This window comes from Halichoerus grypus, chromosome 2 (assembly GCF_964656455.1).
Source record: "Halichoerus grypus chromosome 2, mHalGry1.hap1.1, whole genome shotgun sequence".
Classification (NCBI taxonomy): domain Eukaryota; kingdom Metazoa; phylum Chordata; class Mammalia; order Carnivora; family Phocidae; genus Halichoerus; species Halichoerus grypus.
In genome coordinates this window covers 164372090-164397322 of record NC_135713.1, presented here as the reverse complement: position 1 = coordinate 164397322, position 25233 = coordinate 164372090, and the positions used below count along the sequence as shown (strand labels likewise).

The window sequence follows — 25233 nt, the reverse complement described above, 5'->3', positions numbered from 1 at the left end:
ATTTGAGCTAGGTTTCTGTCACTTGAAACTGACAGAATTTTAATATGATACTCTAAAGTCACAGTAAAAACCCTTTGGTTTTGGCATAGAAATAGAGTCTAGAAACAAATTTATGGGTTAAGTGTGAATTTAATTTTTAACATGGCATTTTGAACCACTAAGGAAAGAATGGACTATTCAATAAATGCTGAAGAAAATTATCGGGAAAAAGGTTAGAACACTCTCTCACATTATACACAAAAATAAATTTCAGGGGTGCCTGGGTGGCTCAATTGTTAAGCATCTGCCTTGGGCTCAGGTCATGATCCCAGGGTCCTGGGATTGAGTCCTGCATTGGGCTCTTCGTTCAGCAGGGAGCCTGCTTCTCCCTCTGCCTGCCACTCGCCCTGCTTGTGCTCTCTCTCTCTCTGACAAATAAATAAATAAAATCTTTAAATAAATAAATAAATTCCAGATGGATTTGATAGTGAAAACAAAAACACAAAACTACAAAAAAAAAGTTAGAAGAAAATAAAGAATATTTTTATAATCTTGGAGTAGACCATTCTAAGCAAGAGACATAACTCAGAAGCCATTAAAAAAAATGACAGAGGGGAGGGGGGTAGGAGGATGGGTTAGCCTGGTGATGGGTATTAAAGAGGGCACGTTCTGCATGGAGCACTGGGTGTTATGCACAAACAATCAATCATGGAACACTACATCAAAAACTAATGATGTGGGGCGCCTGGGTGGCTCAGTCGTTAAGCGTCTGCCTTCGGCTCAGGTCATGATCCCAGGGTCCTGGGATCGAGCCCCGCATCGGGCTCCCTGCTCAGCGGGAAGCCTGCTTCTCCCTCTCCCACTCCCCCTGCTTGTGTTCCCTCTCCCTCGCTGTGCCTGTCAAATAAATAAAATCTTTAAAAAAAAAAACAAAAAAAAAAAACAAAAAAAAAAAAACAAAAACTAATGATGTAATGTATGGTGATTAACATAACAATAAAAAAATTTAAAAAAAATGACAGACATACTTGTATAAAAATGAAAACACACACAATTTATATACAATGCAAAACGCGGCAAGTAAAATAAAGATAAATAATAGACTGGGAGAAAAATTAGTCACATATATAGCAAAGAACTATATGACCAGAATTTTGAAGATCTCCTATAAATTCGTAAGAGAAAGACAGACAATCCAGTAGAAAAATGGGCAAAGGACACAAATGAACAGTTTGCAGAAGAAATACAGGTGGATTGTGATGTCAGAAACGATGCATTCCTTCACTAGTAATCAGAAAAATGCAAAACAAACAAAACAACCACTAGACACTTTTGTCCTGAAGTTTGGCAAAATTAAAGACTTGCTTTCTAGCGTCGGCAAGGATTATAGGGAAGTGATTTTCATACATTGTTCATGGTAAACTGGTGAAGTCTTTTTGGAAGACAATTTGTCAGTGCTTGTTAAATTTTAAAATGCTTGTAACAAGTGATTATAACCATTCCTCTTCTAAGAATCTATCTTAAATTCTTAAATATGTGTACAAAAACATATAAAAAAAGTTATTTGGATGCCTGGGTGGCTCAGTCGGTTAAGCGTCTGCCTTCGGCTCAGGTCATGATCCCAGGGTCCTGGGATTGAGTCCCGCATCAGGCTCCTTGCTCAGCAGGGAGCCTGCTTCTCCCTCTGCCTATCGCTCCCCCTGCTTGTGCTCATTCTCACTCTCTCTGACAAATAAATAAATAAAATCTTAAAAAAAAAAAAAGTTGTTCACGGCCACATGGTTTGTTAACAGTAAAAATACAACAACTGGAAATAATATAATTACCCCTCAACAGGGAAAGAACAACTACATTATGGTGTAACTATACAAGTAATATCACAGGGTTGCCAGAAAGATCAAGGTGTGACATTGGAGAAAACATCCTAGAACAAAGCACATAATATAATCTAACAGAATAAAGAAACAGATATGTATATACTTATCTACAATTACATAAAAAGAACTAGAAAACTCCAATAAACGGTGGTTATTTCTGTGGAACTGAATGAGGAGAAGGGTAAAGGAGAAACTTTCCTGTTAACTTCATTAAATATCATTTCAAATATGATGAGAATGTATTTCTATCTTATGAACATTTGTGAAAAAGAAAACAAGCGGACAAAAAAAAAAACAACACACACACACACACACACAAAACCCCAAACCCAACTATTACCCTAATTGTACCTAGTTAGTACCTGAATTGCCAAGGCTCAACACTGTGCTCATTATTTCTTTCAACTAAAATCTGAGTGCCTGCTATGTGTGAGAAACTGTCGATAGTTGCCTGCACAAAGATAAAGATGTTAACATTGAACTTGAAAGGTATGCGTTTATGTATCTGTATACATATAAAGCTCTCATTTAAGTGTCATATTGAGCATTCACATGTGCCAGTTGGTAAAGAGCTTTATACATATTTCCAAACTGTCATTTGATCAGTATTTATTAAATACCTGGGTTTTTTTTTTTTTTTGGACACAGCACTGCTTTTGTCTACAGAAAGACAGACACAGACAAGATCTCTGCCCTCATGGAGTTTATAGTTTAGTAGTGAAGATAGACAGTAAGCAAATGATTACACAAATATAAAAAGGAAAGCTACGTAGTGTTGTAAACGTATAAAAAATGAAGGTGAGCCAGCTGGGACTCAGGGAAGGCTTTCCTGATGAAAGATCTGGCTGACCCTGAAGTTCTGAATTAAGCAGAACTTAATTCGGGTGTAGAGGAGGAGAGAGAAGCCAGGGAAAGCATTTCAGGCAGAAGAAATCAAGGCCACGTGGCAAGAAGAAGCAGAGTGCACATCAAGAACCGAAAGAAGGCCCATATGCTGAGAACAGGAGTGGGGTGAAAGAGGAGGCCAGGCAGATAGGCAGTGGGCCCACTGCAATGTCTTGCTGGCTATACTGAGTTGAGAAATTTAGTCTTTCTTGTAAGAACAAAAAAGACTCCTGAAAGATTTTAAGTGAGAGCAACAGAAACTGATTTCTGTTTTGAAAAATGATTCCTGTTGGGGTGTAGGAAATAGTTTGGAGGGAGCCAAGTATGCATACGGGAAAAAAAGATAAGTCATGGTCTAGCTACTTATAGTAATTTGGATTAGGGAGGTCAAGGAAGTGCATGGTTTTTTTGTCACTGCTGTAACAAATTCCCACCAAATTAGTGGCTTAAAACAAAAATGTGTTATTTTACAGTTCTGTCATGGGGCTCACTGGGCTAAAATCAAGGTGTTGGTAAAGATGTGCTGCTTTCTGGAGGCTCCAGGGAAGAATCTGTTTTCTCACCTTTTCCAGTTTTTAGAGGCTGCCTGCATTCTCTGGCTTGTGGCTCCCTTTCTCTACCTTCAAAACCAGCAATGCTGTGTCTCTCTCACAATTCTTCCACTAATTCTATCTCCCTCTAACATTTCTGCTTCCTTTCTCCACTTTTAAGGGTTCTTGTGATTATACTGGCCTCACAGGGATAATCCAGGCTACTCTGCCTATCTTAAACTTGGCTCATTGGCAACCTTTATTCCATCTGCAAACTTAATTTCTCTCTGCCACATAACCCAGCATATTCGTAAATTCCAGGGATTAGGATGCAGAGAACATTGGAATATACGCCTACCACATAGGAAAAGGGGGAGAATTAACTTGATTTTATTACAAAATTTTAAATAAATGTGTCGTGGTTTTCCTGGGGATTACAAAATGAATCCATTTATTTACCATCTTCAGCTAGTACTTTTGCCATTTCCCAAATTATATAGAAGAACCTTAAAACAATTTACCTCCATTTGCCCATTTGTCTATTATCATGTCTCACTTCTAAATGTTCTAAGTCCTGTAACATTATTATTATTGTTTTAAATAATGATTTTTAAAATATTTAGTCACATATTTATCTTTTCTGGTACCTTTCCTTCCTTTCTGCAATTGCATGCTTCTATCTGGGATGATTTTTCTGTAACCTGAGAACTTCCTTCAGTATTCCTTTAGGCTCTAATCTGCAGAAGATGGTCTCTCAGAATTATTATTTTTTTTGTCTGAAAATACCTTTATTTTGCATTCATTTTTGAAAGGTATTTTATTCCTTTTTATTTAAAATTTTTTTTTATGTAATCTCTACCCCCAACATGGGGCTCAAACTCATGACCCGGAGATGAACAGTCACAAACTCGGGGCACCTGTGTGGCTCAGTTGTTAAGCGTCTGCCTTCGGCTCAGGTCATGATCCCAGGATCCTGGGATCAAGCCCCGCGTCAGGCTCCCTGCTCAACGGGAAGCCTGCTTCTCCCTCTCCCACTCCCCTTGCTTGTGTTCCCTCTCTTGCTGTCTCTGTCAAATAAATAAATAAAAATCTTAAAAAAAAAGTCACAAACTCTTCTGACTGAGCCCGCCAGGTGCCCCACGTGTCTAGTAATCTTTTACTGTATTCTTGACTATGCATAGAGGACATAATAAAGCTAGATGACATTTTCCATTGTCAAAGTCCCCCTTCTCCTATGTTAGGCAGATAGGATGAGGGGCTGGCCAACCTTCATCTAACTGAAAATTGAGTTGGATCAGGGTTGGGCTACCATTTTTTTTTTTTTTTTACTAACATATAATGTATTATTTGTTTCAGGGGTTTGTTTGTTTTTTAAAGATTTTATTTATTTATTTGACAGAGAGACAGCGAGAGCAGGAACACAAGCAGGGTGAGTGGGAGAGGGAGAAGCAGGCTTCTGGTGGAGCAGAGAGCCCGATGAAGGGCTCGATCCCAGGACCCTGGGATCATGACCCGAGCCGAAGGCAGATGCTTAACGACTGAGCCACCCAGGCACCCCTTGAGCTTAGATTTTTAACCTACCATACCACAGATATTCAAAATCTGGCAAATGTCTTAACAGGGAGAATGTTTGTGCCAAGCCCCTTTCTGTAGGAATTTGGGGCACCCGGGTGGCTCAGTCCTTAAGTGTGTGCCTTCAGCTCGGGTCATGATCCCAGGGTCCTGGGATCGAGCCCCACGTCCGGCTCCCTGCTCCGAGGGAAGCCTGCTTCTCCCTCTCCCACTCCCCCTGCTTGTGTTCCCTCTCTCGCTGTGTCTCTCTCTGTCAAATAAATAAATAAAATCTTAAAAAAAAAAAAAAGACCGTAGGAATTTTATTCTGCCTTTTTGGTTGGCCTCTTGCACTTCCTGAGAACTCAGTAAATGTCCTAGGAGGTAAACCTACTGTTTGGGCCTTGAGTTTGGGCCTCCCCTATTTTTTTAAACATTTATTTATTTTTTTTTTAGTAATCTCTACACCCAATGTGGGGCTCAAACTCATGATCCCAAGATCAAGAGTTGCATGCTCCACTGACTAAGCCAGCCAGGCAACCCCCCATGAGTTATTTTTAAATACAGAATGGTTCATAGGTTTCTAGCTTTAGGAACTGAAATAAGGCAGTGCAAGTCACTAAAATAGGGACCACTGTAAGGGCCTATGAGTTTGGTTATGGATATGTTGAATTTTAAGGATTTTTTTTTTTTAAAGATTTTATTTATTTATTTAACAGAGAGAGAGAGAGAGAGAGCCCAAGCAGGGGGAGCGGCAGGTAGAGAGAGAGGGAGAAGCAGGCTTCCCTCTGAGCAGGGAGCCCAACGTGGGGCTCAATCCCAGGACCCTGGGATCATGACCTGAGCCAAAGGCAGACACTTAACAGACTGAGCCACCCAGGAGCCCCTGAATTTTAAGTATCTTTGAGACTTCAAGTAGTCCGCTGGATTTAGAGATTTGAGTCTCAGAAGAGAGGTGAGGGCTGGACATACAATTTTCAGGGTAATTAGCATATAGGACATAACCGATGTCATGGGTGTGAATGAGACTGTTATCAGTTGAGAATACAGAGTGGAAAGGAAAGAGAGCCTAGGCTGGAGTCAGGAGGAACTCCAATTTTATTTTTTTTTATTTTTATTTTATTTATTTTTTTTTTTAAAGATTTTATTTATTTATTTGAGAGAGAGAATGAAAGAGAGAGAGCACAAGAGGGGGGAGGGTCAAAGGGAGAAGCAGACTCCCCGCCGAGCAGGGAGCCCGATGCGGGACTCGATCCCGGGACTCCAGGATCATGACCTGAGCCGAAGGCAGTCGCTTAACCAACTGAGCCACCCAGGCGCCCAGGAGGAACTCCAATTTTAAATGACCAGGCAAATTCTCTTGATTTATATTCCTTTCAGTGCACCAAAAGTTCAAATGATTCTTGTGGATTATGACATCTTGCTGTTAGTAAACCATATCAAATTATCTTCGGATAACTCTGCCTATTAATACTTTCATCAATAGGTATCTATCATCTTTGGAAATTCTGTAAAGGGAATCCACACATCCTGCAGAGCTTTAGACATTATTTTTCAAATTGTAGGTCACGACTGAGTGGGTCATGAAATCAATTTAGTGGGTCCTGATTACTATTATTTTTTAAAGATTTTATTTCTTTATTTTGGGGGAGGGGAGAGGGAGAGGGAGAGAGAGTCTTAAGCAGACTCTATGCTGAGTGCAGAGCCTAACATGGGCTTGATCCCACAACCCTGAGATCATGACATGAGCCAAAACCAAGAGTTGGTGGCTTAACTAACTGTGCCACCCAGGTGCCCCCGATTAGTATTTTTATTTTTTATTTGAAAAATTTTTTTAATTTGTATTTTTAATTTTTAAATTTCTATTTTTTTTTTTAAGGTTTTATTTATTTACCTGAGAGCGTGAGAGCACAACCAGGGGGAGCAGCAGAGGGAGAGGGAGAAGCAGACTCCCCACTGAGCAGGGAGCCTAATGTGCGGCTTGATCTCAGGACTCTGAGATCATGACCTGAGCTGAAAGTAGCCGCTTAACCAACTGAGCCACCCAGGCGCCCCTATTTGTATTTTTTAAAGATTTATTTATTTAAGAGAGAGGGAGAAAGAGAGAGAGGGAGGGAGGAGAGAGAGCACGCAAGGGTGGGGTGGAGGGAGAGGGACAGAATGCCAAGCAGACTCCCCACCTAACGTGGAGCCCCACACAGGGCTGGATCCCAGGACCCTCAGATCACCATCTGAGCCAAAATCAAGAGTCGGACGCTTAACCGACTGAGGCACCCAGGCACCCCTAATTAGTATTTTTAAAATGAGATAGAGGGAAATATCGAAGTACATCATATGCAGTAAGCATCTACACTCTCTTCCATGGTGAAACTTATCCAGTCTGTGACTTGAAATCCCATGTATGACTCCCAAATTTCTATCTCTAGCCCAGTGCTCTCTCCTAAATGCCATGCTCATTTAGAAAGCTCCACTTGGCTGTCTACTAGACATCTCAAACTGAACGATGAACCCCTGATCATCTTTCCCAAAACAGCTCCATCTGCCACCCCCCCCAGGTGTTGGTAATTTCATTCTTCTTAGGCCTGTATCCCCAGAGCCACTTTTTACTTCTCTTATTCTCTAACACAGCACATCTCATCTTTCAGGGAATGCTATTAAGTCTACCTTCAGAATCTAGCCACTTCTCATCATCCTTACCACTACCACCCTGGTCCAAATTATCATCACCTCATCTCTCACCTGGATTAATGCAAGAGCCTCCCAACAGGTTTCTCTAATTACACCCTTTCTTCTATAGCCTATTCTCAACACTGTAGTCAGAGTGATCTCTTGAAACAGGAGTCAGCAAACTTTTCCTGTGGAGTCAGAGAGTAAATATTCAGGTTTTTTGGGCCAAGAGGAAAATCAAGGCTATTACAGAGGTATTTCTATAAGAGAAGACAAATTTCTGTAAAATGTTTGATAAAATTAAAAAATAATTGAGTCTATTTTTTGTAATACAGATCTACTTTTAAAAAGTATTTATTTGAGAGAGAAAGAGTGAGACAGAGAGAGAGAGAGCGTGCGCACGCAAGTGGGGGGAGCGGCAGAGGGAGAAGTAGACTCCCCAGGGAGCAGGACGTGGGGCTTGATCCCAGGACTCCAGGATCATGACCTCAGCCAAAGGCAGACGCTTAACTGACTGAGCCACCCAGGTGCCCCACAGGTCTACTTTAAAAAAATTTTTTTTGGGCGCCTGGGTGGCTCAGTCGTTAAGCGTCTGCCTTCGGCTCAGGTCATGATCCCAGGGTCCTGGGATCGAGCCCCGCATCGGGCTTCCTGCTCAGCGGGAAGCCTGCTTCTCCCTCTCCCACTCCCCCTGCTTGTGTTCCTGCTCTCTCTATCTCTCTCTCTGTCAAATAAATAAAATAAATAAAATCTTTAAAAAAAAAAAAAAATTTTTTTTTTAGCAATTTCTATCCCCACCTTGGGGCTCGAACTCATGACCCTGAGATTAAGAGTCACATGTTCCTCTGACTGAGCAGGCCAGGTGCCCCATGTAATACAGGTCTACTGATGAGAATGGAATTCTTTTTTTTATTTTAATTTTATTTTAAGATTTATTTATTTATTTGGGGGGGCAGAGGGAGAGGAAGAGAATCTCAAACAGACTGCCCACCAAGCACAGAGTTCCACATGGGGCTCAATCCCAGGACCCTGAGATCATGACCTGAGCTGAACCCAAGAGTCAGACGCTTAACTGATTGAGCCACCCAGGCACCCGTCTTTATTTTTTTAATGGATTTTGCTTAATTGGGGTTCAAAGCAAGTGTTCCCTATCATCAAATCAACTAAATGCTTACTTGTAAAAACCATTCTTAGCTGATGGCCATATAAAAACAGGCAGCAAGATGGATTTACACTGCAGCTGTAGTTTGCTGACCTCTGCTTTAAAATATTATCAGATTGTACCATTCTCTCAAAACCCCGTGAATTAGTTTTCTTCTGTTGTGTAACCAATACCACAACTTCAGCAGCTTAAATACCCATTTATTATCCTCACAGTCTATAGATCAGAAGTGCAGGTGAGCTTGGCTGAGTTCTCTTGAGAAGGGTCTCACAAGGCTGAAATCAAGGTGACCTCTTATATGGAAGACCTGGGAAAGAATCCACTTCTAAGGTCATTCAGGTTTTTGGTAGAAGCCAGTTCCTTACAGTTGTAGGCCTGACATCCTCAGTTCCTTGCTGGCTATTAGCCAGGAACTACTCTTAGCTTATAGAGGCTTCCTGCATTCCTTATGTGGTCCCCCTCCATCTTCAAAGTCAACACAAGCACATTCACATCTCATGGTTTGAATCTCTTTGAAGTTCCTTTATGCTACCAGCTGGAAAAAAATGCTCTGCTTTTAAAGATGTCACCTGATTAGGCTAGGACCACTCAGATAATTGTATCTCAAGGTCAACTTCTGGTGGGGGGCATCAGTTTTTGAAGTCGGCCTACCCCACCCTGCAATAATTTCCTACTCAGAGTCAAAAGACAAGGCACTTAGGAGGGCCAACATGATTTGTGCCACCTGCTATCCCCCAATCCCCATGCCTCTCTGATGTTATTTCCTGCTCTTCTCCCTCTGGCTTGTTCTGTTCACTCACACTAGCTTTCTTGCTATTGCTTGAACATGCCAGACACACTCCCAACCTGGGATCTCTGTCTGGAGTACTCTTCTCTCAAATATCTGTTAGCTTCTATATCTCCAAGACTTTGCTCAACTTCCACCTTTTTTTTTTTTTTCAGAGAGAGAGAGAGATAGCGTGTGCACCCAAGTATGGAGGGCCAGAAGGAGAACAAGAGAATCTTAAGCAGGCTCCATGCTCAGCATGGAGACTGATGGGGGGCTTGATCTCACAACCCTGAGATCATGACCTGAGCTGAAATCAAGAGTTGGATACTTAACTGACTGAGCCACCCAGGTGCCCCTCAACTTCCATCTTTTCAATGAGACCACATCTGATCACACTATTTAATACTACAGTCTGCACTCTCACTCCTGGCACTGCCTATTTCCCTTACCCTGTTCTATCTTAATTTTTTTTCTATTATACTTAGCACCTTTAACATACTATATACTTTGCTTATTTATGTTTATTGTCTGTCTCTCCTTGCCAGAATTAAGCTCCTCAAGGGTAAGGATCTGTGTCTATTTTTTATTTTATTTATTTTTAAAGATTTTATTTATTTATTTGACACAGAGAGAGAGAAAGAGCACAAGCAGGGGGAGCAGCAGGCAGGAGGAGAGGGAGAAGCAGGCTCTCCGCTGAGCAGGGAGCCCGATGATATGGGGCTTGATCCCAGGACCCTGGGATCATAACTGGAGGAGCCGAAGGCAGCTGCTTAACCAACTAAGCCACCCAGGCGCCCCTGTGTCTAATTTTTTATTCACTAATGTATTTTTCTTTTCTTTTTTTTAAGTAAGCTCTACTGCCCAGTGTGGGGCTTGAACTCACGACCCTAAGATCAAGAGTCACATGCTCTACTGACTGACCCAGCCAGGCGCCCCTCACTAATGTATTTTTTGTGCTCTAAGCATCTAGCACAGTGGCTGGCACCAATAAAAATTCACTGGATGTTTTGGGAAACTCTTGTTTCAACTTTCTATGTATGTATGTACATACTAGGTTCTGATAATAAAATAGTATTTTTACTGAGGAGAATAGTCAAGAGAGTTTGAAAAATACTGGGGTAAGACTATATGACTTCTTAAGTCCTTTCTCAATTTGAGCACTTACAAATTTCTACGTGTAGCTAGTAAATGTCCACTACATCTTTTGGGAGATGGCAAAGTTCACAGTCGAGTTTCTGTAGCAAGGCATTGAATACTGAAACATAACACTGACACCAAAAAAGCCATTAGCATCCCTGCCTGTTCTATAATAGTAGGTTAGGAAAACCTGGAAATAGCAAGAACTGCTGAATGCCCCAAAATATAAAAATCTGAACTTAATCCTTCCATGAAAAGGAGACAGAACTTGAGAGCAAATGACAAAACAGAACATTTCTTATATCAAGATCTCTCAGGTTAAAGCTTTCACACACTTACTGAAGAAGCGAAGAGGAGTGAAGAAAGATATCCCTTAAAGTGTCTGCTGTAGAAATTGTGTCCTGAATGGACTTTGGGAGCAAAGACCACTTCTGAAATATATATGATTTCCACTCATCCACAGGCAGATCCATTCTACTTTAGGTCTATAAAGTGAATAAGAAAATAAGGAATTCAGATTTCTACAAATGCACAATTCTAGAAAAATATAATAAAGATTTCACTCAAGCAAATGTGAAGCAACAAAATCAATTCTTGTGGTCTTTTTCTGTGGTTTACATGCTGAGGATCTATTTTCTCTCACACCTATTCACTGAACATCGTTTTATTCAGAAATATTTACTGAAGGCCTACTTTGTTCCACACACCAGGCTTGCCTCTTAGACCTCCATCTTCCCAAGCTCAAGTCAGAAACCTGAGACATCCCAGATTTTTCTCTCTCTCCCTAGCTACTATTAAATTAACAAATGTTTCTATCTCTTACACAGTTCAGTTTTTTCTTTCAATCCCCAGATCATTCCTTTAGTTCAAGTCCTCACCATCTCTTGTCTGGCATCCTTTGCAGGATCATAACTAGTCTCCATGTCCTCAGTTCCCTACCCTACCCCCTAAATTCAATTCATCCTCCACACTGAGACAGATGTCAGTCCTCTGCCTTAATCAATGCTCCTCCAAGCATTTAGGGAAGCCCAGTACAAATTTGACCCCCGGGCTCATTTTCTAATGCCCAAGTCTCACCTCTTCCTTTGTACCCTACTATCCTGAGCTACTTAAAGCTATCCCCAGCTTGCCTGGCTCTTCACCTCTCTAGTTTTTGCATAGGTTATGCATTCTTCCGGGAGCATCCCTACCCTCAGAGTCCACCTCGCAAATCTGCACACACCCTTCAAGACCAAGTTCAAATGGCACCTCCTCCAGGAAGCCTTCCCTGATTTTCCATCTGTGCGTGCAGACACACTTTGTGTCTCTCCTGAGGCCCATATTATGTCTACCTGGAGTTAGGGCTACTCACTGCGGTAACTCCCTCGACAGACTATGCTCTCCTCTGAGGGCAGGGACCGGATCCTATTTACCTTCGGAGATTCCCCACTGTGCCAAGCTCAGGGTCTAGCAATGGCGGGAGCTCGGCACTCGGGTTGCTGAAGGAATCGTTACTGCTTTGCCTACGGTTAGCAGCAGAGCTATCAGGGAACAGCTCTAACTCTCTTCCGGGCTAACAGTCGGTCTGCCCGTCAAAGGCCGAGCCAGGTTTTTTCCCCGAGGACCGTCTCGGAAAGCTTCCGGTACAGGACCTCGCGCCCAGAGAAAGAACCCGCGTCATCCTTGGCGCGCCCCACGGCTCGGGCCCCGCCCCAGGCGCAGTCGTCGGGTGACTAGGTCCTGAACCCCGGCTCTGGCACGTCACGTGGGCTACCTCGGCCAATGCGGTGGCTGCTCCGCCCCGAAGCCCGCCCCTGTGACTTGCGCATGTCAGAAGACGGGGGTGGTGCCTACAGCTACTTGGCGCAAAAGCTTTGGAGCGCGCGGGGTCCCGTAAGTGAAGCAGAGGCTGCGGAGAAGCCGGAGCGCGCGAGTTGGTGCGGCGCAGTCATGGTGGGCCACCTGAGCGAGGGGGCCATTGCGGTGAGGAGACGCCTGCGGGCAGGCGGGCTGGGGTGGCGGTGGGCCCTGGGGTTGTGGGGGTGGAGAAGGGAGAGAGGAGCTGGAGGCGATGGGGAGAGAACGCGGGAGGGGAAGATAAGGGGGGGGACCGTCGGGTGACTTCCTAGAATTCTCACCCTCTCCTCGAATTTTTACTGTCGTCTTTTAAACATGTCCATGTTTTTTTCTACTTAAGAAAACGAAGCAAAATTAACTTGATCGTCCCCCATCACCCTCCTGCGGCCACTCCCTATCTCCTCCCCGTCCCCTATCCACAGCCAAACTTCTCGAGTTGTGTGTTTTCAGCTCACCTGCCGTTAACAGACTCCAATCCGTTGTTCCCTCGATCACTATAGAAAGAACCCTCGGCAAGAACCCTGGCAGAAGTTAGCGGTGCTTCCAAGTCGTTAAATCTAACAGACACTTTTCAGTTTTTAACTTAACCAGAATTCTCAGTAGTGTTTGAGAGTTACTTCTTTTGAGCAGTTTTGAGCATTACTTCTTTCTGATAACACTCTCTTTTGGCTTCTATGGCTTGGCTTGTCTTTCCTCGTTTTATTTGCCGGTCCCTCATTGTAAGTTTTTGTTTACTCAAGGTTATGTTTTAGGCCCTCTTCTACCAAGACAATCCCATTACCAACTATGTCAGTTGCTCACACATTTCTTTGTCCAGAGCCACCTTTATTCTGAAAGATAAACCTCTAATATGTCTGCCTACCTGATACCTCAAAGGCATTTTATATTCAACATGCCCCAAAGCAAATCCGTTATTTTACTAAGTTTGGGCCTCTTGGTGTTCCCTCTCTCGATGAATGGCACCATTATCCATTAAGATATGCTAGCCAGAAATTGTGGAATCATTCTTCCTGCAAACTTCCATCACCTTAGATGTTCAGTCCATCACCCAATCTGGTGTTTTACCTCCACACATACCTCTTAAATCCATCTACTTCTCTTCTTCCACTCTGGCACTGGACTACTGACTTCCACCCAGCATAACCTCCCCTCCCACGCCCACACACCTTCCCATCACTGCATATTCCCACTTGTTCTCTCTTCCTTTCCAGCCTTTTTGTTGTTGTTTTTTTATTTTTTAAATTTTAACTCCAGTATAGTTAACATACAGTGTTCTGTATGGTTAGCAGCAGAGCTATCAGGGTCTAGCAACCGCGGGAGTACAATATAGTGTACAATATAGTGATTCAGCAATTCTGTACATTACTCAGGGCTCATGAAAAGTGTACTCTTTAATCCGTTTCACCTATTTCCCCCATCCCCCCACCCACCTCTCTCTGGTAACCATCAGTTCTCTATGGTTAAGAGTCTGTTTTTGGTTTGTCTCTCTCTTCCTTTTTTTCCTTTGCTCATTTGTTTTGTTTCTTAAATTCCACGTATGAATGAAAGCATATGGGATTTGTCTCTCTCTGACTGACTTTGCTTAGCATTATACTCTCTAGCTCCATCCATGTTGTTACAAATGGCAAGATTTCATTCTTTGTTATGGCTGAATAATATTCTATTGTATATATGTAACATATCTTCTTTATCCATTCATCTACCAGTGGACACTTGGGCTGCTTTCATAATTTGGCTATTGTAAATAATGCTGCAACAAACATGGGGTGCATGTATCCTTTTGAATTAGTGTTTTCATATTTTTGGGAAACTACCCAATAGTGCAATTAATGGATCCTAAGGTAGTTCTATTTTTAACTTTTTGAGGAGCCTCCATACTGTTTTTGCACCTGTTTGCATTCCCACCAACAGTGCACGAGGGTTCCTTTTTCACATCATCCTTGCCAACACTTGTTTCTTGTGTTGTTGGTTTTAGCCATTCTGATAGGTGTAAAGTGATATCTCATTGTAGTTTTGATATGCATTTCCCTGATGATGAGTCATGTTGAACATTTTTGCATGTGTGTTGGCCATCTGTATGTCTTCTTTGGAGAAATGTCTGTTAATGTCTTCTGTCCATTTTTTAATTGGGTTATTTGTGTTTTGGGTGTTGAGTTGTAGCAGTTCTTTATATATTTTGGATACTAAGCCTTTATCAGATCTGTCATTTTCAAATATCTTCTCCCATTCAGTAGGTTGTCTTTTGGTTTTGTTGACTGTTTACTTTGCTGTGCAAGAGCTTTTTATTTTGATGTGGTCCCAGTAGTTTTATTTTTGCTTTTATTTCCCTTGTCTCAGGAGACCTATCCAGAAAGATGTTGCTATGGCTGATGTCAGAGAAATTACTGCCTCTGCTATCTTCTAGGATTCTTATGGTTCAGGTCTCACATTTAGATCTTTAATTCATTTTGAGTTTGTGTTTGTGTATGGTGTAAGGAAGTGGTCCAGTTTCATTCTTTTGCATGTTGCTGTTCAGTTTTCCCAAAACCATTTGTTGAAGACTGTCTTTTTCCCATTGTATATTCTTTTCCTCCTTCGTTGGAGATTAACTGACCATATAGTTGTGGGTTTATTTCTGGGTTTTCTGTTTTGTTTCATTGATTTGAGTGTCTGTTTTTGTGCCAGTACCATACTGTTTTGATGACTATGGCTTTGTAATATAACTTGAAGTCTGGAATTGTGATGCCTCTGGTTTTTCTTTTTCAAGATTGCTTTAGCTATTTGAGGTCTTTTGTGGTTCCTTGCAAATTTTAGGATTATTCTAGTTCTGTGAAAAATGTTATTGGCATTTTGATAGGGATTGTATTAAATGTGTAGATTGCTTTGGGTAGTATAGACATTTTGACAATACTTATTCCTCTGACCCACGAGCATGGAATGTCTTTCCATTTCTTTGTATCTTTTTTCTTTTTTTTTAATTTAAATTCCTGGTATATTCCATACTCTTGCACATTCTTTTCCCATCTCCCTGTGTAGTTCTTCACTCTCCCCTCCCTGGCTAACAATCTTCAAATTTCAGCTCAGTTAGTTCTTCAGAGAAGCCTTCCTTGACTTACTAGCCTAATTCCCTTTATTTTGAGACCCTAATTCCTGCTTGTTCACTTATTAGCTGTGTGACTTTGGGCAAGATACTAAACTTTACCTTTTCTCTTCTGTAAAATGAGGGTAATGATACCTGGTACCTATTGCCTAGGGTTAGTGGGGAATTAGGTGAGCTATTACATTTATTTTTTATTTTTATTTTTTTAAAGATTTTTTATTTATTTATTTGAGAGAGAGAGAATGAGAGAGAGCAAGCACATGAGAGGGGGGAGGGTCAGAGGGAGAAGCAGACTCCCTGCCGAGCAGGGAGCCCGATGCGGGACTCGATCCAGGGACTCCAGGATCATGACCTGAGCCGAAGGCAGTCGCTTAACCAACTGAGCCACCCAGGCGCCCTGAGCTATTACATTTAAAGTGCTTAGTCCATGCCTGGTACACAGCAAATGCTCAGTATATGTTATCTCTTATTAATAATCACAGATGTAATTTTATACTTATTTACTTTTTATTTGACTAATATTAGTTACTTTCTGTCTTCCCCACTGGATTGTAGATTCTTTGAGGCCTGAAATTACATCTTTTTTTGCTCAAAATAGTCTCCTAAATACCTGGAGCAGTGCTGGCAAGTTTTAGGTATCCAGTAAATGTTTGCTAGTTGCATTTGAGGCAGTGAAAAGAAAGGGACAGAGATGAATGGGGAAGAACAGTTGGCAGAGTGGAGTGACTGTTTGAATAAATTAGGAACAGTTAAACCTGAGAAGTGATTGAAAATTGTAGTTCTCATTTACTTATAGCTGCTACCTTGCGCTTAAAAAAAAAAAAAAAAAAAAAGATTTATTGGGATGCCTGGGCAGCTTAGTGGGTTGAGTGTCTACCTTTGGCTCAGGTCATGATCCTGGGGTTCAGGCATCAAGGCCCGCATCAGGCCCCTTGCTCAGTGGGAAGCCTGCTTCTCCCTCTGCCTACTGCTTCCCCTGCTTGTGCTCTCTCTCTGATGAATAAATAAAATCTTAAAAAAAAAAAAAGTATTTAAGAGAGAGAGAGCAAGAGCGTGTGACTGAGCCACCCAGGCGCCCCACCTTGTGCCTTTAAGACAAATTAGGAATTGTTCTTCACTTTCATTTATTTATATTTATTTTTATTATTTTTTTGTTCTTCGCTTTTAGAAAGAATGATTATGGTGTTAATAATTTGATTGCTTGGTTTTTGCTGTATTCAAAACTTTGGAAACATATTTCCAGTGTTAGGTCAAGTATTAAGTTTTATTCATAAATGACAAAGAAAATTTTTGTGTTTGTGGTGACAGTGTGGAGAACTTTTGCCAACTCTGATTATCATCAGCTAAAGCAAGTAGTATCATTTTAGTTCAAAAGACACAGGCCCAAAGGGTAAGCAACTAACACATAAATAGTAGAGGCATTTGGGGCAAGAGCTAATATCATAAAAGAAGAGATTATGCATGGAAGTATTGTGGTAAATCGAATAAATAGCATTTGTATCTTAATTTATTGGGTAATATAAAGAAAAGGGAAAGGAACTAATATTTTTGCCTTTTCCAATGTGCCAGATACTTTATCTATAATAGTCAGTACTTACAGTAACCCTGTAAGGTAGATTTTCATAATTACCTGCATCTCACAGATGAAGAAATTAAAGTGCAGAGAAGTTAAATAATTTGTCAGTGAGGTGAAGATTTGAATGCACGTGCCCTTGACTATTACATTCTGTTGCTTTGTATTTCTTTAACTGAAGTATAATTGACATACAGTATTCTATTAGTTTCAGGTGTTCATCATAGTGATTTGGTATTTTTATACATTAGGAAATGATCCCCATAATAAATCTGGTTACTGTCTGTTACCACACAAAGTTATTACATTGTTACTAAGTTCCCTGTGTTGTGCATTACATCCCCATGACCCATTTATTTTATATCTGGAAGCCTAAACCTCTTTTTTTTTTTTAAGGATTTTATTTATTTATTTGACAGAGAGAGCACAAGCAGGGGAAGCGGCAGGCAGAGGGAGAGGGAGAAGCAGGTTTCCTGCTGAGCAGGGAGCCCAAAACGGGGCTTGATCCCAGGACCCTGAGATCTCAACCTGAGCCAAAGGCAGATGCTTAACCAGCTGAGCCACCCAGGCGCTCCAAGCCTGAACCTCTTAATTCCCTTCACCCATTTCACCCGTACCCCCAGTCACTCCCCACTCTTGTAACTAATAGTTTCCTGTATCTATGAGTTTGTTTCTGTTTTGTTTTGTTTCATAGATTCAACATGAAATCATATGTTATTTGTCTTCTCTGTCAGGCTTATTTCATTTAGCATAATACTGTCTAGGTCCATCTATGTTGTCACAAATGGTAAGATTTCATTCTTTTTTATGGTTGAGTAATACTCCTGTGTGTGTGTGTGTGTGTGTGTGTGTGTGTGTGTGTGTCTTTATCCGTTCATCTCTTTATGGACACTTAGGTTGCTTCTTAATCTTGGATATTATAAGTAATGCTGCCGTGAACATAGGGTTCGTATATCTCTGAATTGGTATTTTGGTTTTCTTCAGGTACATACCCGGAAGTTGAATTGCTGGATCATATGGTGGTTTTGATTTTTAATTTTTTGAGGAGCCTCCATACTGTTTTCCATAGTGGCTGCACCAATTTATGTTCCCCACCAACAGTGTACAAGGGTTCGCTTTCATCCACATCTTTGCCAACACTTCATACTTTTTGTCTTTTTGATAATACTCAATCTGATTGTGGTTTTGGTTTGCATTTGCATGATGATTAGTGATGTTGAGGATTCTTTGTATCTATTGGCCATCTGTAGGTCTTCTTTGGAAAATGTCTATTCTAAAGTCTTTTGCCCATTTTTTAAATTGGGTTTACTTTGTGTTTTTATAGGTAATGTTAATTTGGAAAGTTTAAGGCAATTTTGTCTTAAGTGTACATATCATGTTGTATTACCCAGAAGATTTAATCTTATAATCACTTTATGATGACACAAATTAAAAAGAATAATAAATTAATACATGCGTGTGATTTTAAAATCAAATAGAACAGAAAGGTGTTTTAAGAAATTACTGACTTTTTGCTCCACCCTGCCCAAGTTCTGTTCCCTAGGAACTTAAAAAAATCACCTTTACTGAAATTCAGTGTGATTTACACTTAATAAAAACTGTAATGTATATAATAAATGTATATAATAAAAACTCATCAAGATGTTTTCAGTTTGATGAGCTTTGGCAAATGTATACACCATTCCAATCTCCTGTTCCTTCCCTAGTCCTTGCTTCCAGCCTAGGTAAACCAGAGTTTTGACTTCTGGTTTTTATCTCTAAAGGTTAGTTTTGACTATTCTGAAACTTCATGTAAACTTGTATCTGGCTTCTTTGTCTCAGCAAAATGTTTTTTGAGATTTATCTCTGTCGTTTCAGTAGTTTGCACCTTTTATTTCTGTGTAGTACTCTATTGTGTGAATAAACACAATTTGTTTAATTGACCTGGTACTGTTAAACATTTGGGTTATTTTCATTTTTTGGCTATTATGAATGAAGATGGTATGAACATTTATGTACACGTCTTTTTATGGAAATATATTTTCACTTCTCTGGGATAAATGCCTAGGAGTGTAATTGCTGGGTTATATGTTAAGTGAATATAAGAAATTGCTAAACTGTTCTCCAAAGTGATTGTGAGAATTCTAGTTGCTCCATATCCTTGCTAACACTTAGTTTTATCAGTCTTTTTAAGTTTATCCTAGTGAATGTATAGTGGTATTTTGCATCTACATTCATGAGTTGTATATAGGTCTGTAGTTTTCTTTTTTATTTTATTTTATTTTATTTTTAAACAGAAAGAGATACAGTGAGAGAGGGAGCACAAGCAGGGGGAGTGGCTGAGGGAGAAGCAGGCTTCCTCCCAAGCAGGGAGCCTGATGCGGGGCTCGATCCCAGGACCCTGGGTTCATGACCTGAGCTGAAGGCAGACACCTAACGACTGAGCCACCCAGACGCCCCAGTTAGTTTTCTTTTTAGAATGACTTTGTTTTTTCTATGAGGTAAACCTAACATCATAGAATGAGTTGGAAAGTGTTCTCCTCTATTGCCTGACATAGTTTATGCAAGATTGATATTTTTTTGTCTTTACACGTTAGACAAAATTTACCAATAAAGCCATCTGGACCTAGTGTTACCTCTGTTGGAATATTTTAAATTATAAATTCAGTTTCTTTAATGGATATAGTACTATCTAGATTCTCCACATTTTGTATGTTAGTTTTGATAATTTGTGTTTTTCGAGGGACTTACCCATTTAATCTAAGTTTTTTTAATAAAGTTTTTCCTAATATTCCCTTATTATCTCGTGTATGTATAATCTAATATATATGTGAATTATTGTGATGCATTTTTCATTTCTTTTTTTTTTTGCATTTTGCATTTCTGATATTGAGAATATTTGTTTTCTTTTTCTTCATCAGACTAGTTAGAGGTTTATCAATTTTGTTGATCTTTTCAAAGATCCAGCTTTTGGTTCAATTGTTTTTTCCTGTTGTTTATCCGTTTTCTATTTTATTGATTTTTGCTCTTTCTTTCATTCCTTCCTTCTACATGCTTGAGTTTAGTTTATTCTTTTTCTGGCTTCTTATGGTGGAAGCTTAGATAATTGATTTTGGACCTTTTTTCTTAAAGCATTTTATTTTTTTATTTTTTATTTTTTTAAGATTTTATTTATTTATTTGACAGAGAGAGACACAGCGAGAGAGGGAACACAAGCAGGGGGAGTGGGAGAGGGAGAAGCAGGCTTCCCGCGGAGCAGGGAGCCCGATGCGGGGCTTGACCCCAGGACCCTGGATCATGACCTGAGCCGAAGGCAGACAGACACTCAACGACTGAGCCACCCAGGCGCCCCTTCTTTAAGCATTTAAAGCTTTAATTTTCCCTCTAAGCATTTCTCTAGTGAGTCCCATACATTTAGATAGATTGTATTTTCATTTTCATTCTTTTAATAATACTTTCTATTTTCTCTTGTGATTTCTTTGCAACAGATGAGTTATTTAGAAGTTTATTGTTTACAGGGTGCCTTGCTGGCTCAATAGGTAGAGCATGCGACTCTTGATCTCTGAGTTGGAGTTCAAGCCCCAAGTTGGGTATAGAGATTACTTAAAAAAAAAAAAAAAAAGAGTTTACTATTTAATTTCCAAGTATTTGGAAGTTTTCTAGATATCCTATTGTTAGGATTTTTAGTTTAATTCCAGTGTGGTCAAATAACATACTCTCTGAATTCAGTCTTTTAACATGTATTGAGACTTGTTTTATTTCCCAGCATATGGAATCTTGATGAAAATGTTATAGGTGCACTTAAAAGACTGTGTATTCTGCAATTGTTAGATTATCTAATTAGGTCAAGTTGGTTGATAGTTTAATCTTTCATATTGTTCTACGTATTTTTTTGTCTATTTGCCCTATCATTAACAGAAAGAAGAGTGTTGAAACCACCAATTATAATGGTGAACTTCTCTATTTCTCCTTTTAATTCTGTAGGTTTTTGCTTCATGTATTTTAAAACTTTGTTATTAGGTGCATACATTTATCATTGTGTCTTCTTCAGGAATCAACCCCATTATTATGAAATATCCTTTTTTATCTCTGGTAGTATTCCTTGTCCTGAAGCCTTCTTTGCCTGCCAGTAATAATACATCTTTTTTCAATGTTTCATTTTTAACCTGTCTCTCTATATTTGAAGTACATTTCTTGTAGACAGCACATAGTTGGATCTTATTCATTCTGATAGTTTCTGCCTTTTAATTGGAGTACTTGAACCATTTACGCTTAATATAGTTACATGTTTAGGTTTAAATTTTTCATTTTGCTACTTTTCCCATCTGTTTGTTGTTGTTGTTGTTTAGCTTTTCCTGACTTCTGGATTGAGTATTTTTTATGATTTGAATTTATTTCCACTATTGATTTATTAGCTGTATTCTTTGCTTTACTTTTTAAAGGATTGCTTTAGAGCACTTCATCTTAGTTCGGACTACTATTATAAAATAGACTGGATGGTGCAAACAACAGATTTAGTTCTCATAGAGGCCGGGAAATCTGAGATTGAGGTGCCAGCAGATTCAGTTCTGGGTGAGGGCTGTGTTCCTGGCTGGAAGCTGCCATCTCACTGTGTGCTCACGTGACTGCATCTTTGTGGGAAGAGAGAACTCTGCTGTCTGTTCCTCCTCTAAGGGCAATAATTCTGATATGGAGTCTTCATCCTCATGACCTTGTTACAACTAAGTACCTCCAGGGGTGCCTGGGTGGCTCAGATGGTTAAGCGTCTGCCTTCGGCTCAGGTCATGATCCCAGGGTCCTGGGATCGAGTCCCACATTGGGCTCCTGGCTCAGTGGGGAGCCTGCTTCTCTCTCTGCCTGCCCCTCCCCCTTCTTGTACTCTCCCTCTCTCTCTCTCTGGCAAATAAATAAATAAAATCTTTAAAAAAAAAAAAATCTAAGTACCTCCAAAGGCTCCCATCACACTGGGGGTTAGGGCTTCAACATATGAATTGGGGGAGGGGAGATACAAATATTTAGTCTAAAACGCGGTGGTTCTCTCTCTCTCTCTCTTTTTTATTAAGTACGGTGGATACACAACATTATCTTAGTTTCAGATGTATAACACAGCAATTGGACAACTCTGTATGTTATGCTACACTCAACATCAAACATTTTGATCTTAGAATACTCTTTTTATTTAAAGGTTTTATCTATTTATTTAGAGACAGAGAGAGAGTGAGCGTGTCCTCAAGCAGGGTGAGGGACAGAGGGAGAGCATCTCAAGCAGACTCCATGCCCAGTGCCCCATGCCCCGTGCCCCTGAGCCTGACGCAGGCCTGAGATCATGACCTGAGCCAAAATCAAGAGCTTGACAGACTGAGCCACTCAGGCACCCCGATCTTAGAATACTCTTAAAAAATCATTGCACCTCTACCCCCAAGAACTTTTTTTTTGTGAGATATCTACCTTACCATATTTGAAATTATAACAGATATTTTATAAAAATATTTATACATTTAAGATTATAATAAGCTGCTAACATAAATGTTTTGTGAAAAACAGCTATATATTTCAAAACAAATAGAAAATTGATATTTTACATTTTTGCACATTGCTTTAGCATCTGGCTTTAGAAGATATGGCAGCTAGATTTTCATATCAGCTTCTGCATTTGGTATATTGATATTTTTTGGGGGGGTGATCTATATAAAGGAAATCTGGCCTCAGGTATGTAGTTGGAAAAAGAGGGAGTATTTTAATATTTCAGGCTTCTTTTTTTGATCCTTGTGATATTGTAATATTGTAATATAATAAGAAACATATATTTAGTCTTGGGGCACCTGAGTGGCGTAGTCAGTTGAGCATCCGACTCTTGGTTTCAGCTCACGTCATGATCTCAGGGTCCTGGGATCAAGCCCCACGTCCAGCTCTGCACTCAGTGCAGAGTCTGCTTGAGATTCTCTCTCCCATTCCCTCTACCCCTCCCACTCATGCTAATGTGCGCACGCACACGCACACGCACTCTCTCTCTCAAATAAATAAATCTTAAAAAAAAAGAAAGGGTTGGAACTTTCAACCCTAAACTCCCCCCTGCCCTGCCACTGTCCCCCAGAGAGTCAGGAGATTGATCTAGTCACCAATGGCCAGTGATTTAATCAATCGTGCCTATGTAATGGGACCTTCAGAAAGCCCCTAAACAGCAGGAATCAGAGAGCTTCCAGGTTGGTGAACACATCTACATGCCAGGAGGGTCACATACCCCAAACTCCACACAGGGACAGAAATTCCTATGCTCAGTATCCTTCCAGACCTTGCCCTATGTACCTCTTCATCTGGTGGTTCATTTGTATCCTTTATAATATCTTTTATAATAAACCAGTAAAGTGATTCCCTGAGTTCTTTGAGCCTGAGGAGGGGGTCATAGGAACCCCCAATTTGTAGGCAAGTAAGGCAGAAGTGTGGGCATCCTAAGGACCCACTACTTGAGGTTGGTATCGGAAGTAAGCAAGGGAGGTCTTGTGGGACTGAGCCTCTAACCTATGGGGTCTACACTAACTCTAGTGTCAGAATTGATTTGTAGGACACCCACTTGGTGTCTACAGAGAGTTGCTTCATGTGGAAAACCCACACATACGGTGTCAGAAATGGTTATGAATAGATAAAGCTTTTCTCTAATACTATATCAAACTCAACAAATGGTAGTTTCTTAAAGGTTAGTTGGAATGTAAAATTGGTCTATCTTGGGGCACCTGGGAGGCTCAGTCGATTAAGCGTCTGCCTTCTGCTCAGGTCATGATCCCAGGGATCTAGCCCTGTGTTGGGCTCCCTGATCAGCAGGGAGTCTGCTTCTCCCTCTCCTTCTGCCCCTCCTCCCGCTCATGCTTGCTCTCTATCGCTCTCTCAAATTAAAAAAAAAGAATTGGTCTGTCTTGCATTTTGAATGGATCTTTTGCCTATGCATTATTCATAATGTCATGCATTGGTCATTTGGAAAATGCTGGCTCATTGCATTATGCAGATCTTCCAAATATTGGTATGTTTCATTATATAACAAAAATTCATGTTTATTAATCTCACTAATCAGAAAAGTTTGTAAGCATTGAGAAGCTGTAAAGCTCATTGTTGGCGAATAGAAGTTTTCAAAAGTTCTGATTTTCACTAAAAAACCCTTGTATAATTGGCGGTAACTTTCGTTTTCCTTGAAAACAGGTTCATCTTATTTTTGAGAAAATATTTACTAAATTCTGAAGTTTGAATAACCAGTCTGTCATTTGGCCTTGCAAGTAAAAATGGTGTTGTGTAAAAAAGCAGTTGGTTCAACTCACAACTCAACTGCACAAATGCTTTTCCTTGGAGTGACAGCCAGTACTCCGGTGTGCAGTGAAAGTACTTTTTGCCTACTTCCCATACTGTTACATAGAGTATTTTAAAATTTCTTTAAAGAATAGTAAGTTGTGGGGCACCTGGGTGGTGCAGTTGGTTAAGTGTCTGACTCTTGGTTTCGGCTCAGGTCATGAGATCGAGCCCTGTGTTGGGCTCCACACTCAGCTTGGAATCTGCTTGAGAACCTCTCCCTCTGCCCCTCCCACCATGCATGCGTGCCTGTGCACGCTCGCGTTCTCTCTCAAATAAATAAATAAATCTTAAAAAAGAATATTGAGTTGTTTTGGCAGACTGTTAATTTACTTGCAAATCAGCTGATCCCTCAGAGACTGGAATGGGTCTAGAATAGCTTTTACTTTGGTCTAGTTTAGTTCTGTTTCTAAAGCATGCCCTTTCTGGGATTTTCTGCTGAATGCAGCAGATGTTTATTGAGTTTTCTGTCTTCAGGCTGGTTAGAACTCATCTGTATTCCAGCCTGTGTGAGCTCCACTAATTTTTCAGTTTATAGCTCTCTAATATTTACTCTTTGCCTGGCCTTGTAGAATCTCATTCTGTGTATGCACAACTCAGAATTCAGCCAGAGACTCAAAGGAATCCCTGTGTAGGTTATTGAAGCTCTTTCTCTGTGTAGCTCCCTCATCTCTGGTACTCTGCATCCATGAAATCCAGCTAACTCACCTCCCTGAACTCTGATCTGTGCTCAGTAGGGCTACCACGTTCTTCTTGGGCTCCCTCGTCCATGCTGTGGTCTAGAAGTGCCTCTGTGCCAAAAGCCAGGATGATCATGGGGTTCCCGTCATTTCAGTGATCAGTCTTTCTCTACCTGTTGTCCTGTATTGGAAAA

General features: G+C 40.5%; 2 protein-coding genes across 6 annotated transcripts in view; one reads left to right on the top strand and one right to left on the bottom strand.

Annotated features, from left to right (window-relative positions):
- The window catches only part of SMYD4 (SET and MYND domain containing 4), a 50786-nt gene extending 38512 nt beyond the window's left edge, over nt 1–12274 (bottom strand). The window contains exons 1-2 of one of the 3 annotated variants that reach the window (XM_036091064.2): nt 11909–12274; nt 10897–11042 (exon numbers count right to left, since the gene is read on the bottom strand). In XM_036091064.2, coding sequence (XP_035946957.1) covers nt 10897–11030 — 134 coding nt within the window. In that variant the 5' untranslated portion in view covers nt 11031–11042; nt 11909–12274. Of the gene's footprint in view, nt 1–7561; nt 7678–10896; nt 11043–11908 lie in introns of those variants that run through there. The other 2 variants (XM_036091063.2, XM_036091065.2) reach the window with 2 other exon arrangements.
- A 79-nt stretch (nt 12275–12353) lies between these two features.
- RPA1 (replication protein A1) overlaps nt 12354–25233 on the top strand; it is a 69649-nt gene continuing 56769 nt past the window's right edge. For 2 of the 3 annotated variants that reach the window (XM_036091068.2, XM_036091067.2), the window contains exon 1: nt 12354–12519. In XM_036091068.2, the coding sequence (XP_035946961.1) occupies nt 12364–12519 (156 nt within the window). In that variant the 5' untranslated portion in view covers nt 12354–12363. Of the gene's footprint in view, nt 12520–14730; nt 14814–25233 lie in introns of all 3 variants that reach the window. The other variant, XM_036091069.2, reaches the window with a different exon arrangement.